At 43.3% G+C, this 21,115-nt stretch overlaps 1 protein-coding gene across 2 annotated transcripts in view; it reads right to left on the minus strand.

The window, feature by feature from the left end:
• The window catches only part of LOC127569274 (uncharacterized), a 106,869-nt gene that overhangs the window by 21,311 nt on the left and 64,443 nt on the right, over nt 1-21,115 (minus strand). For both annotated transcript variants that reach the window (XM_052013759.1, XM_052013760.1), the window contains 2 exons: nt 8,420-8,529; nt 1,338-1,506 (listed from right to left, as the gene is read on the minus strand). In XM_052013759.1, coding sequence (XP_051869719.1) covers nt 1,338-1,506; nt 8,420-8,529 — 279 coding nt within the window. The remainder of the gene's footprint in view (nt 1-1,337; nt 1,507-8,419; nt 8,530-21,115) is intronic.

The raw sequence follows: 21,115 nt of genomic DNA on the forward strand, positions 1-21,115 counted from the left end.
GTAGGCATCACAGATCAAACTGAACAGCCAAATGAACTGTTCCTGAACTTTTCTACTGTAATATGATCAAAGTAAAAAGCAATAAATTGGAGTGGATCGCCACATTTCAATACAGTTTAAAATCCCAGAACAGGTTCCATGGAAAAAATACCAGTATATCTGTCATATGGTTAAATGATGTAAATGGGTGATTTACTTTCCTCTAACATTAACTGGAATTGGAAATGATACTTTCAGACTGGTCACTCAATGGTGCTGGGTCTTGGCCAGAAAACCAAGTGATCAATAAATAAATACACAATCCTGTGATTTCCACCCTCAATTTTTACCAGGCAGAAGTTCAGTATTTTTGACTGGCATCAAAATTCTCTCATGTTACAGCCACAGCCTATCAAGCTTTTCTGTGCAATTCATATTTACTATTTTACACAGCTTATCTCTAAATTCCATCAGCCAGCCTGTTCATAGGTTCTATTCCATTAAATAACTTGCCGAAATGTCTCGATTCCTTCTAGCGTCAGTCAAGATATTGAAGTGGCAATACTGCCAAAAATACAGCCATCTGCAACTTCTTAAGCCACACTGCATCAAAGAGTGCACGATAACTTGGTTATGATGAGCGCGACAGATTAAAGGGAAAATTCAAACAGAAGCTCAGTTGCCAGGGGCTGATGACCCAGGTACCTGAAGTTCATGGACAGCATTAAATGACCCATTTGAAATACACCTATAATCTATTAACTTCTCTGTGTAGAGATCTGCAGTCTATTACAAACACCCAAGGGCAGCTGTATATGTTTGCTATTTGGTACAAACATCCAAAGGGCAGTTTGGTTAGTGTGTGGTTTAAGTATGAATTATATAGATTATTGACAATAATTAAATAGCACTGGGAGCTAATTTGTTCATTTACTAATTAAAATTATGCCTTATTTGTCTTCTGATTTGATTACGTTCACCCCCCCTCCCCCCCCCCCCCCCCCCCCCCCCCCCCCACTTGATACTGATAACCACAAATGTTCCCTTCCAGTTGAGCAGGAAGTCAACCTTGACCTAAAATGTCCATCAAGCTAATGCAACATTGTAAAAAAGCCTATGAGAAAGAGGTGCAAGACTACTTGAACAGCAGGGCAATACTCAGATGAAGAATGCCTTATTTCATCACACACAGCAGCTCAAATGAGAATAGGCAAAGTGGTTTCAAAGTGAGACAAGAAATTGAGTTACAACAAGATCTGAAATTTAACTTGTACTTTTTTGATTGAGCCAAGAGATTAAACTATCAAATCACCAGGCTATTTTTTGTAAAAATGCAAAGCCTTCAAAATTAGTCCTACCTAATTTCTCATAAGGTTTTTGATTTGTAGTAGGAGATAATGGTGTTGGGTTCTGGTAAAGCCACCAGAGCTGACTGTTTGCAGCAGAATCAGAGGTAGATGGAGAGACGGTCGAAGTTGATGCTTTTTCATCAGATAGGTATTCTCTTCCCTGGTTTGAGCCTGTTTCCTGATAACAAAATTCAACATAATGAGTGGAAAAAAATAGTAATTATTATCTCAAAAGTCATTGAATGACAGAATAAAAGCACACCATGGTGCCAGATATTATAATGTAATTTTAAAATAGACAAGGGAACATACTTCCCTATCAAATTGGATGGTTGCAGATTCGTCATTTCATGTGTAGCTGATCTCCCTTTATGGGCTGCTTAGACCTGGGATGCCAAGCCACTTATCAAAGATGTGCTTTTTATTGACTTTTTAAGCAATAAGGCAATGGAAAATTAAGAGGTACAGTCATTCTAGCTTCTATGTAGTGCATAAAAGGTCCTATTTAATAGGATAAATAGTTTTTAGATTCTCTCCTTCAAGTAGTGCCTATTATCAACTGCTTTGGTCATAAACTGAAGATATAGTCCTGTATCCTCTCTGAACTGAGTCTTGTTGCTTTGTTCAGAGTAACCATTGATTAGGAACATGCGTAGGACTGTGGCCCTCAAGTAAAAGGTTACCAAGCACTATGGTTGTAAAGCATAATTGACTAATACCAATTTCATTCTCCCCTACGCCCATAATCCAGTTCTATATGCATTCTGCATTTAAAATTATTACACCCAAGCAGAACAGCCTGGAGACTATAAAAGGAAAATTGTAAGACTAGCTCATAAAAGATTAGCTTGATTCCTGCTGAGCTGTACAGTATTTTATCAGTGTATATATTTTTAAAAAATGACAAACGGTTGTGAATGCCTGAAATCTGAAAACAGAAAATGATGGTATTGCACGAGGGATTCTTGTCCTTAGTCCAATGTAGCCAAAGTAGAAATATTGATTGAAATGATGTGTTTATGGCTGCACTGTAAGCACTGAAGAGAGGACATTATCACACAAGGATAGCCAGCATTGGAAAGAGTCAATCAACTGCATCAAAGTTAAGGCACTCATTCTTTGTCAGAGTTGAGGTACCTGTGCATTCTTTGGTTGATTGGAAAGGTTTCAGTCACCTTTGGCTGTTGTTATCAGGAAAACTGAAAAGATTTAATTGCAAACAGGGAAAAGAGATTTTCAAAAACACACAAGTAAACTTATAAAGACAGTTCTATTCCATAATTTTGATAATGTACCTTTCAAATTAAACTGTTGTGTACATCTCAAGTACATTGCCCAGGTCATTTTAGCTCTTAGCATAACACCATCTTCCTATTTAATATTCAGAACTGATTAAAACCTTCAGCTTTATGAATGAAGCAACCTCAAATATTGATTGAAAAGCAGATATTCGATTTTGCCGGAAAAATAGGAGCAAAATATGTGCAATTGTGCAAGCAGAAGCATTTCCTCTAACAGATACAACAGACTGCCACGTACCAAAATTGTATGTTCCTTTATCACAGTAGGTTTTATATTACCTCGACAGCAGTGATCACAAGATCACAAGACAAAGGAGCAGAAGTAGGCCATTTGGCCCATCGAGTCTGCTCCATGAGCTAAACTAATACTATTTCTATCTAGCCCCAATTTCTGGCCTTACCCCCATATCCCTTGATACCTTGACTAATTAGATACCTATCTATCTCCCCCTTAAATGCCTCCAATGATCGGGCCTCCACTGCTGTACGTGGCAAAGAGTTCCATAAATTCACTACCCTCTGGCTAAAGAAATTTCTCCTCATCTCTGTTTTAAATGGGTACCCTCTAATTCTAAGATTGTACCCTCTGGTCCTGGACTCACCCACCAGAGGAAACAGCTTGGCCACATCTACTCTGTCCAGTCCTTTCAACATTCTAAATGTTTCGATGAGGTCCCCTCTCATTCTTCTGTACTCCAGTGAGTACAGTCCAAGAGCTGACAAACGCTCATCATAAGTAAGCCCTTTCATTCTGGGAATCATCCTCGTAAATCTGCTCTGAACCGTCTCCAACATCAGCACATCCTTCCTAAGATATGGGGCCCAAAACTGCACACAGTATTCCAAATGAGGCCTCACCAGTGCCCCGTAGAGCCTCATCAATACTTCCCTACTTTTATACACTATACCTCTCGAAATGAATGCCAACATAGCATTCGCTTTCCTTACCGCCAATCCAACCTGGTGGTTAACCTTCAGGGTATCCTGCACGAGTACCCCCAAGTCCCTTTGTACTTATGTACTTTGAATTTTCTCTCCTTCTAGATAATAATCTGCCCGTTTATTTCTTTTTCCAAAGTGTACCACAGCACATTTCTCAACATTGAACTTCATCTGCCATTTCTTTGCCCATTCTCCTAAACTATCTAAGACTCCTCCACCTCTCTTGGTGTTGTCTGCAAACTTAGCCACAAAACCATTTACTCCATCATCCAAATCATTAATGTACAAAGTAAAAAGGAGCGGCCCCAACACAGACCCCTGCGGAACACCACTAGTAACTGGTAGCCAACCAGAACAGGATCCTTTTATTCCCATCCTTTGCTTTCTGCCCACCAGCCAATGCTCCACCCATTCTACTATCCTACCTGTAATTCCATGAGTTCTCATCTTATTGATCAGCCTCTTGTGCAGCACCTTGTCGAAGGCCTTTTGAAAGTCTAAATACACAACATCCACAGCCTCTCCCTTATCCACCCTACCTGAGATTTCCTCAAAGAACTCCAATAGGCTGGTCAGGCAGGATCTTCCCTTCACAAAACCATGCTGGCTTGGACCTATCTTGCCTTGCACCTCTAGGTATTCCATAACCTCATCCTTGAGGATAGATTCCAATATCTTTCCCACCACTGAGTCAGACTAATAGGTCTGTAATTTCCTTTATGCTGCCTCCCACCTTTCTTATACAGCGGAACTACATTTGCAACCCTCCAGTCCTCTGGAACCATGCCAGAGTCTATCGATTCCTGGAAAATTATCACCAATGCCTCCGCAATCTCTAAAGCCACCTCCTTCAAAACCCGGGGATGTACCTCATCCGGTCCAGGAGACTTATCTGTCTTTGGTCCATTTAGCTTCCCTAGCACCTTCTCTCTAGTGATCTTAACTGAACTCAGTTCCATCCCTTGAAACCCCAGACTATCTAGTATATTGCTGATGTCCTCCACAGTGAAGACCGATGCAAAATATTCATTTAGTTCCTCTGCCATCTCTTTATCATCCCATTTATAATCTCTCCCGCACCATTTTCGATTGGTCCTATATCAACCTGTGTCTCTCTTTTACTCTTCATATATTTAAAAAAACTCTTAGTATCCTTTTGAATGTTATCTGCCAGCTTCCTTTCATAATTCATCTTTTTCTTTCCTAATGACCTTCTTAGTTTCTTTCTGCAGGTTTTTAAAAGTGTCCCAGTCTTCTGTTTTCCCACTAATTTTTGCTTCCTTGTATGCCCTCCCTTTTCCTCTTATTTTAGCCTTAACTTCTCTCGTTATCCACATTTGTGCCTTTTTTCCATTCAAAACCTTTTTTCTTGGAATATATCTATCCTGCATTTTCCTTATTTCTTGTAGAAATTCTATCCATTTCTGCTCTGCCATCCCTCCAACTAGCTTACTCTTCCAATCAATTTGGGCCAGTTCCTCTCTCATGCCACTGTAATTTCCTTTGTTCCACTGAAATATCGATACACCTGCTATCAGATTCTCCTTCTCAAATTTGAAACTGAACTCAATCATATTGTGATCGGTAGTTCCTAATGGTTCTTTTACCTTTAGTTCCCTAATCACCTCTAGTTCGTCACACAGCACCCAATTCAAAACACCCGATCCCCTAGTGGGCTCATCAACAAGTTGCTCCAAAAAGCCATCCCGTAGACATTCCACAAACTAGCTCTCCTGAGATCCACTGCCTTGCTGGATTTCCCAATCCACCTTCATGTTAAAATCCCCCATAATTATCTTAACATCTCTCTGATATGCTTTTTCTATTTCTAACTGTAGCTTATAGTCCACATCCTGGCTGCTGTTAGGGGGCCTATTTATAACTGCTATTATTGTCCTTTTACCCTTGCTATTTCTTAGCTCCACCCATAAGGATTCCACTTCTTCTGACCCAATGTCCTTCCTTTCTATTGATTTTATATCATTACTAACCATCAGGGCCACACCACCCCCTCTGCCTACGCGCCTATCCTTCCTATACACTGTGTACCCCCTGAACATTCAGTTCCCAATCACATCCGTCATAAAGCCATGACTCGGTGATTGCCACAATGTCATATTTTTTAATCTGTAGTTGTGCCACTAGGTCATCCACTTTATTCCTAATGCTACGTGCATTTAAATATAGTACATTTAGGCCAGTATCTGCTACCGATTTTGTTGTACTTCTATTGTTCAGCAAATTATCCTGACTTTTCACCTGCCTGTCCTTCTTAGCATCATTACTGCACTCTATCTTGGACTTGTTCGTATATACCTCTTCCTCTATCCTAACATCCTGTATCCTAACATCCTGGTTTCCATCCCCTTGCCAGATTAGTTTAAACTCTCTCCAACAGCTAAATTAAATATTCCCACCAGGATACTGGACCCCTTGGAGTTCAGGTGTAACCCATCCTTTGTGAACAGGTCATGCCTCTCCCAAAAAAGGTCCCAATGATCCAGAAATTTGAAGCCCTGCGCCCTGCACCAGTCACTCAGCCACGCATTCATCTACCAGATCTTTCTATTCTTACTTCCATTAGCACGTGGCACAGGTAGTAATCCTGAAATTACTGATCAGGAAGCTATCATGTCTTAGTTCCAGTGCAATGTAATGCCCAATCTACTGAAACTGAATCATTCACATTTACATTGTAAACAATATTTCTTGGCAGAGTTCTACTTGCCAGTAAAATGATGTTAATTTTCAAGACAGGTGCTGGCAATGAGTGGAGGGTGCAGGAGAGAGCCTTATGTACTGGCAACTCACACTGGACAGCTGAAACGCAAGGTATCATACTGTTTAAAACTATCTTCAATACTGACCAATGGGAAATTAAATTTCTATTTTTTGTTTACCAGGCATGAACAATGACATGCTATGATATTTAAAGTAATGACCAGAAAAACAAATAGACCTAAACTGCCAAAACACACTCTTAATGGCTATATACTCCACCAGGAAGACAGAGGAAATATAACTCCTTAATAATCCACTTCCTCTACATGCTGTTATTAGAACAACTAGCTTCAGTGTAGACTTCATATGAAATGCTATCTATGTGCATGTTACTAGCATTTGATAAATTTCACTTTTTTTTTGCATTTCCTCACAATGTATAATAAGAGGCATTCTGCACATGACCTCTATAAATGTATGTAGGGCAACTAGAGACGAGTAGGAAATCTGAACTATTCAGCATCACCCATATCCTTAAAACAAGTTATAAACAAAGGCATTTTTCTACCAGAATTACCAACATCAATTTGTATGATCTTGTTGTGTTTCCTAGTTATACAATTAGCTGCTGTTAGGTTTTGGGCTCTGGAAGAGTATAATCCTGCAGGTAACAAACTTTCAGTGTTTCACTTAGTTATTTAATACTCCAAGTATATAATCTTTTTGCTGTTGTTCTGAAATGTATCCTACCCAGCTAACAATAGTCTTTCTCATTTGATGCCATAACTCAGCTAAACTTGACGTTATCCAGGCAAGCTTTTTCCTCCCAAAATTCTCCCTAAAGGCAGTCAGTCATCTTGTTGCAGAATTACAGTGATGCCTTAGATTTCCAAACCAAAGGACTAATTCCTTAGAGTTAAGCCAGACAATGTGTGTTGAGTACCTGGCTGCTCAACTATGAAATCACAACAGCCAAGCATAATCACATTGTTGCCTGATATCTGCCCAGCTGCACTTCCCAACTCAGAGATCAGGGCAGAACCCCTTTCAATGCCAATGGTAAGGAGGTTACTGTTAAATACAATTCCTTTGTTGTTGCCCCAACCGATATGTTGACTCTGCATAAACTCGGTATTTTTGTGGCCAGTGGTATAGCTCAATCACTTAAATACTGAAGTTTGCATTTATCAAATATGCCATCAAGCAGCCCTAAAGCACTGGTGCCAGAGGTCATGAAATTCTGTTATTAATCATGTATAACATCTCCTTATGATAATCAAAACTGCTGGTTTTGCAGGACTAGTGTTATTAAAATTAGATAGGACAGACCATCCAAACAGAAGAAATAATCCAATGTATAAAATTACTCAGTGTGATGTTAGACAACAACAGTCTTACAGCTGTTGTTCACGAAGCCATCAGCACTGAAGCCAGTCATTCTACTCCAAACATAAAAGAGGTTCTCACAGAGTTGATAGAGTAAATAGACAAGTGGGGGAAGTGGAAATCAAGTGGGATGTATCCGAAAATTAGAGCGAGACTATTCGGGGGTGATGCCAGAAAATGCTTCTACACAAAGAGGAGATTTGGACCCCTTTCTGCAGAAATCCTGCTGAGGTTGGGATCAACTGAAGGTTTTAAGACTGAGATTGATAAGTATCTTGTAAGGCATGAACATTAAGGGTTGAGAAACTAGAGCCAGAAGCTGAAGATCAGAAAGTGATCAGCCATGATCCAAATGAAGGCAGAATAGAGTCAAATTTAGTTCAACTCCTACATTCTTATAGTGTGGCAGATTCAAGTGCATAGCGGGTTAGAGAACTTCCTCAATGGGACTTGATTTCAATATGAAATACAGAGAAAGGCACTGAAAATGAAATGCATTTATAAAATCAACATGCCCTAGAATTGAACCTAGAAATTTCCAAGTTTCTGTGGCTTAGCACAATACGTTAGTACGTCATTTGTTATACAATAAACTCTGATTTTGTTGAAGTATAAACAGGTAATTTCTACTCATAAATATTGATACAATTTTCTGAATTGCAGTGGAAAGGGCAGGATAGCAACTTGATGTTACTCCTTCACAGAATTTGTTCAATATTAACACTTGAGATAAGAACTTACAACTCTTCTCCTTGTAGTGCTGATCATATTGTTGATTGCAGAAATGCAGATCTTCCAGTCTTTACCAACTTCAGTGAGATCATGGTGAGGGAACTGTTTGCTTAAGAACTCTGCAAATAACAAAAGCGTCCCAAGTATCCATTCTGGGTTAACAAGCAGATTCAGAGTGAGAAAACAGAAGTCAAAGCACAAGAATTCCTCCTAATGTGGCTCTGGAATAGTTTCTAAACTTTACCATGCTCAATCTAAAATACACCAGAGTCACCTTTTAAATTGACTCATATCTCTTAGAGTTATACAGCACAGAAATACGCATTTTGACCCACCCTGGTGACTATCGTAATTATCTACATTAGTCCCATTTACCCACATTGGTCTGTGGTCTTTATGCCTTAATGATTCAAGTGCTTGTCTAAATGCTCCTTAGATGTTGTGAGGGTACCTGTTTTCCACCATCTGCTCGGACAGGGCATTCCAGATCCCGACCACTCTGTGTGGGGAGAGAAGACTCCTCATATCCCCTCTAGACCTCTGACCTCTTACTTTATGTCTATGCCCTCTTGTTTCAGACACCCCGGTCAAAGAAAAGGATTCTCACAATCTTCCCTATCTATCCCCTTCATGATTTTTAATAATCTTATTTACTACCAATTGTGAAGTTTAGTGATTAATTAATTTAATGGCTTAAGTTTAAAAATAACTGCTAAACAATTTATTGAAAACAGTCAATGTGATTACCCAGTGTTAAAAGCTCTTAAAAGCCATTAAAAACTATTTTAATGAGTGTAAAGCTTGAAAGCATTTTGTCCTGTAGTCTGCTTGGTTATCAGTCTATGTTACCATCAAGTGGAATTTTACAGCACAAATATACGCTATTTAATCTACATGATCTATGCTGGTATTTATAAAGCACAAGTCTCCTCCCACCTTCTCACTACATCTGGATTCTTTTCTTTTCCATGTATGTATCTAGTTTATCTTTAACTGATCTATGTCATTTGTCAATTATTCCACCAGAGTGAAAATTTTGTGGATTAATTTTAATCCATTAATATTTGTTTTGACCATCCATTGTAGTTTTACTGCCATGAAGGCGTATAAGCACAAATTATAGAACAGTACAGCACAGGAACAGGTCCTTTGGCGCATGACATCTGCGCCAAACACGATGCCAAATTAAACTAAATCTCTCTGCCTGCATATGAGCCAGATCCCGCCACTCCCTCCATATTCACGTGTCTATCTAAAAGCCTCTTAGATGCCACTATCGTATCAGCTTCCATCACTACCCCTGGCAGCCTGTTCCAGGCACCTACCATTCTCTGTTTAAAAAGAAAAACTTGGTCGCCAAATCTCCTTTAAACATTCTACCCTCACCTTAAATATATGTCCTCCAGTATTTGATATTACTGTCTTGGGAAAAAAGATTCTGATTGTCTACCCTGTCTATGCCTCTCGTAATTTTATAAACTCCTATTAGGTCTTCCCTCGGCCTCTGACACTCTAGAGGAAACAATCCAGGTTTGTCCAACCTCTCTATCTCATACTCTCTAATCCAGGCAGCATCCTGGTTAAACTTCTGTACTCTTTCCTAAGCCTTCACATCTTTCTTGTAATGGGGCAACCAGAATTGCACACAATACTCCAAGTGTGGCCTAACCAGAGTTTTATATAGTTGCAACATGACTTCCTTGCTCTTGTACTCAGTGCCCTGACCAATGAAGGCAAGCATGCTGTATGCCTTCTTCACCATGGTATCTACTTGTGTGGTCACTTTCAGTGAGCTATGGACTTGGATCCCAAGATCCCTCTGTACTTCAATGCTGTTAAGGGTTCTGCCACTAACTGTATACATTCCCCTTACATTTGACCTCCCGAAGTGCAACACCTCACACTTGCTCCGATTAAATACCATCTGCCATTTCTCTGACCATACCTGCAGCTGATCTATATTCCATTGTATCCTTCTACACTATCCATAGAACCACCAATCTTTGTGTCATCTGCGAACTTACTGACCAACCTATCCACGTTTTCATCCAAGTCACCCTGTGGAACACCACTAATCATGGCCCTCCAGCCAGAATAACCTCCATCCACCACTACCCTCCATCTTCTACGAACATTCTGAATCCAAACTATCAAGTCAGCATGGAGCCCATGCATCTTTATCTTCTGGATCAGCCTACCATGCGGGACCTTGTCAAATGCCTTACTAAAGTCCATGTAGACAACATCCGCCCTCATCAATCACCTTGGTCATCTCCTCAAAAAACTCAAATCAAGTTTGTAAGACATGACCTCCCCTGCACAAAGCCATGCTGACTGTCCCTAATCAGGCCATGGCTTTCCAAATGCTCATAAATCCTATCCCTAAGAATCCTCTCCAATAGCTTCCCTACCACTGATGAGAGGCTCACTGGCCTATAATTTCCTGGATTATCCCCATTTCCTTTCTTGAAGGAACAACACTGGCTACCCTCCAGTCCCCCAGAACCTTACCCGTTGCTAGTGAGGATACAAAGATTTTCATAAAGACCCCAGCAATCTTCTCTCTTGCCTTCTTCAATAACCTGGGATATATCCCATCAGACCCCACACCACCACCACCTTGATCTCAGAATGTCCTAGCACATTAGCATGCCCAACGCTGGTCTCACTATCCTCCATGTTCCTCTCCTTGGTTAATACTGACACAAAGTACTTGTTAAGTACCTCACCCATATCCTCTGATTCCAAGCATAAATTCCATCCTTTATCTTTGAGAGCTCCTACCTGCTCCATAGTTATCCTCTTGTTTTTAATGCAAGTATAAAATGCCTTGGGATTCTGTTTAATCCAATTTGCCAAGGACATTTCATGGCCTATTATGGCCTTTCTAATCCCCTGCTGGAGCTCTTTCCTGCTATCTTTATATTCTTTGAGGGGGCCCTGTCTAATTTTAGCTTCCTAAAACTCACATATGCTTCCTTTTTCTTTCTCACTTAATTTACACCTCTTTTGTCATCCAAGGTTCCTTTACCTTGCCATCTTTGTCTTTTCTCCTTACTAGAACATGCCGGTCCTGAGCTCTGAAGAGCTGTTTTTTTAAACCACTCCCACATGTCAGATGTGGATTTGCCCAATAACAGCTGCTATTAATTCACTCCCCCTAGCTCCTGCCTAATAATGTCATAATTTGCCCTCCACCAATTTAGTACAATTCCACAAGGTCCAGACATATCCTTATTCATAACTATGTTAAAACTTAAAGGAATTGTGATCACTTTTGTCAAAATGCTGTCCTACTGAAATTCTAGTCACTTAGCCAGGCTCATTTCCCAAAACAAGGTTCAATATGGTTCCTTCTCTAGTTGGACTATCCATGTACTATTTCAAGAAACCCTCTTGCATGCACTAAAGAAATTGTGCTCTATCTAAGTTTCTTGCACTAAGGAAGTCCCAGTCAATATTGGGGAAGTTAAAGTCACCCACTATAACAACACTGCTGCTTTTACATCTTTATCTACGCATCTTTTCCTCTTCCTCTCAACCACTTCACTTGCTGCCCTGCTGCTCTGATTCCTATCCCCCTGCCGCTCTAGTTTAAACCCTCGCAAGTACCAGTAGCGAACTTCCCTGTGAGGACATTGATTCCCCTCCAGTTCAGGTGTAACCCATCCCTCTTGTACAGGTCCCACCTGCCCTGGAAGAGGACCCATACATCCAATCGTCTATGTATCTGAAGCCCTCCCTTCTGCACCAGCTCCTCAGCCACAGATTAAACTGTACTATTTTGCTATTTTCTGTCTCACTAGCACAGGACATGGGTAGTAATCCTGAGATTATAACCCTAGAAGTCCTTCTTTTTAAACTTACTACCTAGCTCCCCAAAAATCACTTTGCAGGATCTCATCTCCCTTCCTGTCTATGTCATTGGTACCAATATGGACCACGACCTCTGGCTGCTCACCCTCCCCTCTCAGAATATCCTGTACCCTCTCAGAGACATCCTTGAGCACGAGGGAGATAACACCACCAGCCAGGGTTACAGAAACACCTACCTGTGTCCCTGACTATCAAGTCTCCTGTGTCACTGTGTCATTGACCGGGCTGTCGCTGCTACCCTCTGAAAGGTCACCCACCCCCCCACTCCCCAACAGTATCCAAAGAGGTATACCTGTTACTGAGGGGAATGGCCACAGGGGACACCTGCACTGTCTGCCTACGCCCTTTACCTTTCCTGGTGGTCACCCAACTACCTGCAGCCTGCACCTTGTGTGTAACCACCTCACTAAAACTCCTATCTATGATGCTCTCAGCATCCTGGATGATCCTGAGTGTGTCCATCTCCAGCTCCAGTTCCTTGGCGCGGTCAGTCAGGAGCTGCAGCTGGGCACACTTCCTACAGGTGTAGTCACCAGGAACACTGGAAGTTTCCCTGATCTTCCACATCCTGCAAGGGGAGCATACTACTGCCCTGACTGCCATCCCATCTATACCAAGCCTAAAAATTAAGGATAGAAAGACCTTACCTCTGCTCTGCCTTCTCGCCGAAGCCTCTTGAGCCAAAGCCTGAGCATTTAACCCTCAAACATAGCACTTCCTTACACACAGCCGCTCCCAAAAAGAGCAGCTCTAAGAAGGCCACACCACTATACCTTGCCTTCTTTTTATTTGTTGATGTGCCTCTCAATTAGCCAATCAGAAATGCTTCCTCAGCCCTGCTCTGCCTCCTGATTGGAAACTCACCAGCTCAGATGTATTCACCCACCTTCCCACTAGAAAGTCAGATTGTGGAACACGACCATTGTTCACTTGAAAAAGTTTTGCCAGTTTGTTCGTGAGATCCTGAATGCAGCATTGTACATCAGTATCTTGTAAGGAATAGGGGTAAACTTGCATAAACTGATGGCACTTCTTTTAAAAATTTTATTTACAGTGTGGTAACAGGCCCTTCCGGCCCAATGAGTCCGCGCCGCCCATTTTAAACCCAATTAACCTACCCATACGTCTTTGCAATGTGGGAGGAAACCGGAGCACCCGGAGGAAACCCACGCAGACACGGGAGAACGTACAAACTCCTTACAGACAGCGACGGGAATCGAACACCGATCGCTGGTGCTGTAATAGTGTCATGCTAACCGCTACGCTACCGTGCCGCACTTTAATATACATCTACTTCCATCTCAGGAGCCACCTGTTGGTGAAGGCAGATACGGATGATGAATTTCACTACCGCCTTCAATGTGCCAGTATGGCCTATGGTCGATTGAAAAATGGGAGGTTTGAAAATCAAGAGCCCACAGCCGGCACAAAACATTGTCTGATAGCCACCAGTGACTCCTGCCCTCCTACATGGTCTGATACCTGGATTACTTACAGTAGTCCTGTCAAGGTACTGAAAAAATATCACCAATTCCGTCTCTGCAAAATCCTCCACGCACTTGAATGATAAGTGAATCAATGAAGAATAAGAGGATGACTAGAGTGAGGGTAGGACCGATCAGGGATAAAAGAGGAAACGTGCCTAGAGTTGGAAGAGGTAGGGGAGGTCCTTAATGAACACTTTGCTTCAGTATTCACCAGTGAGAGAGACCTTGACGTTTGTGAGGATGGCATACGACGGGCTGATGCGCTAGGGCATGTCGACGTGAGGAAAGATGATGTGCTGGAACTTCTGAAAAACATTAGGATAGATAAGTCACCGGGGCCGGATGGGATATATCCCAGGTTATTACGGGAAGCGAGGAAAGAGATTGCTGTGCCTTTGGCAATGATCTTTGCGTCCTCACTGGCCACAGGAGTAGTGCCAGATGATTGGTGGGTGGCAAATGTTCTTTTGTTTAAGAAAGGAAGTAGGGATAACCCTGGGAATTATAGACCAGTGAGTCTTACTTCAGTGGTGGGCAAATTTACTGAAGAAGATTCTTAGAGACAGGATTTATGGGCATTTGGAGAAGCACAAGCTGATTAGGGACAGTCAGCATGGCTTTGTGATGGGCAGGTCATGCCTCACAATTCTGACTGAATTCTTTGCGGATGTGACAAAGCACATTGATGAAGGTAGAACAATGGATGTGGTGTGCATGGATTTTAGTGAGGAATTTGATAAAGTTCCTCCTGGAAGGCTCATTCAGAAAGACAGGAGACATGGGATCCAGGGAAACTTGGCTGTGTGGATTCAGAATTGGCTCACCCATAGAAGACAGAGGGTGGTGGTAGATGGAGCGTATTCTGCCTGGAGGTCGGTGACAAGTGGTGTTCCGCAGGGATCTGTTCTGGGACCCCTGCTCTTTGTGATTTTTATAAATGACTTGGATGAGGATGTGGAAGGGTGGGTTTGTAAGTTTGCTGATGATACAAAGGTTGGTGGTGTAGTGGATAGTGCAGAAGGTTGCTGTAGATTACAACGGGATATTGATATAATGCAGACCTGGGCTGAGAAGTGGCAGATGGAGTTCCATAGAACCATAGAACAATACAGCACAATACAGGACCTTCGGCCCACCACGTTGTGCCGACCTTCAAACCACTCCTCAGACTATCTAACCCCTTCCTCCCACATATCCCTCTATCTTAAGTTCCTCCATATGCTTATCTAACAATCTCTTGAACTTGCCCAACGTATCAGCCTCCACCACCATCCCCGGCAGCGCATTCCATGCACCAACCACTCTCTGGGTGATAAACCTCCCTCTGACGTCTCCCTTCAATTTCCCACCCATTACCTTAAAGCCATACCCTCTTGTATTGAGCACTGGTGCCCTGGGAAAGAGGCGCTGGCTGTCCACTCTATCTATTCCTCTTAATATTTTGTATACTTCTATCATGTCTTCCCTCATCCTCCTTCTCTCCAATGAGTAAAGCCCAAGCTCCTTTAGTCTCTCCTCATAATCCATACTCGCTAATCCAGGCAGCATCCTGGTAAATCTCCTCTGCACCCTTTCTAACACCTCCATATCCTTCCTATAATGAGGCGACCAGAACTGGACACAGTACTCTAACCAGAGTTTTGTAAAGTTGCATCGTTACTTCACGGCTCTTAAACTCGATCCCACGATTTATGAAAGCTAACATCCCATAAGCTTTCTTAACTACCCTATCCACCTGTGTGGCAGCTTTCAGTGATCTGTGGATATGAACCCCCAGATCCCTCTGCTCCTCTACACTGCCCAGAATCCTGCCATTTACCTTGTACTCCACCTTGGAGTTTGTCCTCCCGAAGTGTACCACCTCACACTTCTCCAGATTAAACTCCATCTGCCACTTGTCAGCCCAGCTCTGCATCCTATCAATATCCCTCTGTAAGCTTCCACAGCCCTCCACACTATCCACAACACCACCGATCTTTGTGTCATTTGCAAACTAGCTAACCTACCCTTCCACCCCCTCATCTAAGTCATTAATAAATATCACAAAAAGTAGAGGTCCCAGAACCGATCCCTGTGGGACACCACTAGTCACAGCCCTCCAATCTGAATGCACTCCCTCCACCACAACCCTCTGCTTTCTACAGGCAAGCCAATTCTGAATCCACACGACCAAGCCCCCCTGGATCCCTTGGCCTCTGACCTTCTGAGGAAGCCTACCATGCGGAACCTTGTCAAACGCCTTACTAAAATCCATGTAGACCACATCCACTGCACTACCCTCATCAATCTTCCTGGTCACCTCCTCAAAGAACCCTATCAGGCTAGTGAGGCAAGATCTTCCCTTCACAAATCCATGCTGGCTGTCCCTAATCAGTCCATGATTCTCTAAATGCTCATAGATCCTATCTCTAAGAATCCTTTCCAACAGCTTGCGCACCACAGACGTAAGGCTCACTGGTCTGTAATTCCTTGGACTATCCCTACTACCTTTCCTGAATAAGGGGACAACATTCGCCACTCTACAATCCTCCAGTACCATCCCCGTGGACAACGAGGACTCAAAGATCCTAGCCAACAGTTCAGCAATCTCCTCCCTTGCCTCACGAAGCAGCCTGGGGAGTATTCCGTCAGGCCCTGGGGACTTATCTGTCCTAATATTTTCTAACAGCTCCAACACATCCTCTCTCTTGATATCTACATACTCTAGAACATTACCCTTACCAACACTGTCCTCAGCGTCATCAAGACCCCTCTCCTTGGTGAATACTGAAGAGAAGTATTCATTGAGAACCTCACCTACTTCCACAGCTTCCAGGCACATCTTCCCACCTGTGTCTTTAATTGGACCTACCTTTACTCTAGCCATCCTTCTGCTCTTCACGTACGAGTAAAAAGCCGTGGGATTCTCCTTAACCCTACTCGCCAAAGCCTTTTCATATCCCCTTCTCGCTCTCTTCAGCCCCTTCTTAAGTTCCCTCCTTGCTACCCTATATTCCTCACGAGCCTTGTCTGATCCTTGCTGCTTACACCTTATGTATGCTGCCTTCTTCTTCCTAACTAGTTGTTCCACCTCCCATGTCACCCATGGTTCCTTCACCCTGCCATTCCTTCTCTGCCTCACCGGGACAAATTTATCCCTAACATCTTGCAAGAGATCCCTGAACATCGACCACATCTCTATAGTACATTTCCCTTCAAAAATGTCACCTCAATTTAAACTCTCACGTTCTCGCCTTAGAGCCCCATAATTCGCCTTTCCCCAATTAAATATCTTCCCGTCCTCTTTGCTCCTATCCCTGTCCATGACAATTCTAAAGGTTACGGAGCAGTGGTCGCTGTCCCCCAAATGCTCACCTACCGATAGATGTCACCTGACCTGGTTCATTACCTAATACTATATCTAATATGGCATTCCCTCTAGTTGGCCTGTCAACATACTGTGAGAGGAATCCGTCCTGTACACACTTAACAAACTCCGCCCTGTCTAAACCTTTGGGATTAAGCAGGTGCCAATTAATATTTGAGAAGTTGAAGTCTCCCACTATAATAACCCTGTTATTTTCGCATCTTTCCAAAATCTGCCTCCCAATCTGCTCCTCAGTATCCCTACTGCTACCAGGGGGCCTATAGAATACTCCCAGTAGAGTAACTGCTCCTTTCTTGTTCCTAACTTCCACCCATAATGAGTCTAGAGAGGATCCTTCTACATTATCCACCCTTTCTGCCGCTGTAGTAGTGTCCCTTAACCAGTATCACCACCCTTCCTCCTCTTCTCCCCCCTCCCTATCCCTTTTAAAACACTGAAAACCAGGAATATTCAATATCCATTCCTGCCCTGATGTCAGCCATGTCTCTGTGATAGCCACAATATCGTAGTCCCATGTACTTATCCAAGCTCTCAGTTCATCCCCCTTATTCCTGATACTTCTTGCATGTAAGTAAATGCACTTTAGCCCATCCGCCTTACTACTTTTATAGCCTATACTCTGCTTCTCCTTCCTCAAAGCCTCTCTACCTGTTAGATCTGACTTTTCCCCATCCCCTTCTTCCTCTGACCTACTCCTCCAGTTCCCATCCCCCTTGCAAACTAGTTTAAACCCTCCCAAACCACCCTAGCAAACCTGGCTGCAAGGATATTGGCCCCCTCTTCAGGTTCGGGTGTAACCCGTCCTCTCTGTATAGGTCCCACCTTCCCCTGAAGAGATCCCAATGATCCAAAAATCTAAAACCCTCCCTCCTGCACCAACTTCTCAGCCACGCATTTATTTGCCATCTCCTCCTATTCCTACCTTCACTACCACAAGGCACTGGCAGCAATCCCGAGATTGTTACCCTTGAGGTCCTGTTCTTCAGCCTTCAGCCTAGCTCCCTAAACTCACTTTTCAGGACCTCATCCCTCTTCCTATTTATGTTGTTGGTACCAACATGAACCACGACTTCTGGCTGTTCTCCCTCCCGCTCAAGAATCCTGTGGACCCAATCAGAGACATCCCGGACCCTGGCACCTGGGAGGCAACATACCATCTGGGATTCATGCTCACTGCCACAGAACGTCCTATCTGTTTCCCTGACTATCGAGTCCCCTATCACTACTGCTTTCCTCTTCTCCTCCCTTCCCTTCTGAGCAGCAGGACCGGTCCCAGTGCCAGAGACCTGGCTACTGCTGCTAGACCCCTGCAGGTCATCCCCCCCAACAGCTTCCAAAGCGGAAAACCTGTTATTGAGGGCAACAGCCTCCGGGGTCCTCTGCGCTATCTGCCTGTTCGTTTTCTTTTTCCTTTTCCCTCCCCTGACAGTCACCCTTCTATCTATTTCCTGGACCCCAGAAGTACCTGCTCTAAGGGGGGTGACTGTCTCCCGATGCACAGTATCTACATAACTCTCTCCTTCCCTCATGCTCCGCAGTGTTTGAAGCTGCAACTCCAGCTCATCAATTTTGAGCCGAAGTTCCTCCAGCCTCAAGCACTTACTGCAGATGTGGCCATCATGGACCACAGCAAGGTCCACGAGTCCACAAGCTCCCACATCAAGCAGCTGCAGCACACCACCATGTCCTCCATCTGAACTAATTTCCTTTCCCCCTACCTAGTTTTTCCCTACTTAAAAATTTCTAACAGATAACAGGTAAACCTTACCTTTACTTACCAGCTACTCACCTGCCTCACCCCTTTAAGCCGAAGCCCCTTGAGCCAAAGCCCAATTCACTCTGCTCCCTCTCACTCCACTGCCCGCTCTAATGCTGCCCACTGGATATGGCAGTCTTCTTTTTAAACTGTGCGCGTGCTACCGACTGACGTTGCGCGCCTGCGCACTTACTCCTCGCTATCTCCGAAACCGTTAGAAGAAAGAGGAAAAAACACTTATCTCCTTGGAACTCCTTGGCTGTTTCAGTGCGCTGGCCTCTTGCTCCTGATCGAAACACCAAAGGCTTCCCTGCTCTTTTTAAACTGTGCGCACGCGCTACCGACTGACGTCACGCGCCTGTGCACTTACTGCGCACTTAAAGTGTGAAGTGATACACTTCAGGAGATTGAATTTGAAGGCAGAATACAAGATTAATGGCAAGACTCTTAGCAGTGTGGAGGAACAGAGGGATCTTGGGGTCCAAGTCCATAGATCTCTCAAGGTTGCAGCCCAAGTTGATATGGTTGTTAAGAAGGCATATGGTGTGCTGGTCTTCATTATTCAGGGTATTGAGTTCAAGAGCCACAAAGTAATGTTGCAGCTCTATAGAACTCTGGTTAGATCACATTTGGAGTATTGTGTTCAGTTGTGGTTGCCTCATTATAGGAAGGTTGTGGAAGCTTTAGAGAGGGTGCAGAGGAGATTTACCAGGATGCTGCCTGGATTGGAGAGCATGCCTTATGAGAATAGGTTGAGTGAGCTGGGGCTTTTCTCTTTGGAGAGGAGGAGGATGAGAGGTGACTTGATAGAGGTGTACAAGATAAGAGACATAGATTGAGTGGACAGTCAGAGACTTTTTCCCAGTGCGACAATGACTAACACAAGGGGACATAATTTTAAGGTGATTGGAGGCAGGTATAAGGGGGATGTCGGAGGTAAGTTTTCCACACAGAGAGTGGTGGGTGCGTGGAACACACTGCCGGCAGAGGTTGTGGGGGCAGATATATTAGGGACATTTAAGAGACTCTTAGGTAGCTATATGAATGATAGAGAAATGGAGGGCTCTGTGGGAGGGAAGGGTTAGATAGATATTAGAGCAGGATGAAATGTCGGCACAACATCGTGGGCCGAAGGGCCTGTACTGTGCTGTAATGTCCTATGTTCTAATGTCCTCTCCTAAGGCAACAACCCCAGCATCTAGGCCCTAGTCAGTTGCCAGTGTAGAGTTGGCCTCATTGTTTGCATGTGCAACTCCAGACTCCAGAAACACACACTATTCTGAGCTTTGTCATGAGAGGAGATTATCAGGTGGAAAGAGAAAAAGATACAAGGATATGTGCAAAACCTCCTTGAAGAAGGTGCAAAATTCCTACTGACTCCCTAGAACCTCTGATCCCTAACCATTCAAAATGGGAAGGAGCAATCTGGATGAGAACAGAGGACCTGCATTAGGAGCATACGGAAGCCCTACATGAGTAGCGGAAAGAGTACACTGCCTCACAAACTACTCCGCCAACATTTGCCCCATCTATGGAAGGATCTGCAGGTCCCACATTGGCCTCATTAAGCCCCACAGAACCCACAAAACTGGAGTGGAAGCAAGTCGTCCATGATCCCAGTGGACTGCCTAAGAAGAAGATGCAGTTGTAGAATAATACTAATTCACTTCAGTAATGCATACAGCCAGACTGCAGTAGCTCGGAGGAAAATGCAACCTGACAAATTTGTAATATGGAAAGGAAAAATTTTTTTTTAATTGTTCTCGAAGCATAAGATTAAGTCATGATTTTCTGAGAAGCTGCTGAAGCAAAGCTTCTAAACCTGAACTGAGTATCCAGAGCTGATATGAAGAAAGTAACAGTAGATTTTCTAATTAATATTGATAACTCTGTTTTCCCTCTGTGTGTTATTTTTGGGCACATGTAAACCAATTTAAATTAAAACTGGTAATGTCTGCCTAAAATTAGCACATGTCTGCCTTTAATCCAGCAGTGAATCTCATTTTCCCTTTGATTTTTTTCCCCCTTCTCCTGAATACAGTCACGGGTACACTGATGTCAGCTGTCCTCAACTACCGCCAACGCTGTCTCTGCAATGACCTTCAGCCATTGTACATGCTGGCAGGGTACATCACTGGAGGAGGGGGTTGGGCACCACAGTCATTTTAAATCACAATGTTACGATTTATTGATTAGGAAGGGAACGACTACTCCTTTGT

Source organism: Pristis pectinata, chromosome 4 (assembly GCF_009764475.1).
Source record: "Pristis pectinata isolate sPriPec2 chromosome 4, sPriPec2.1.pri, whole genome shotgun sequence".
Classification (NCBI taxonomy): Eukaryota; Metazoa; Chordata; class Chondrichthyes; order Rhinopristiformes; family Pristidae; genus Pristis; species Pristis pectinata.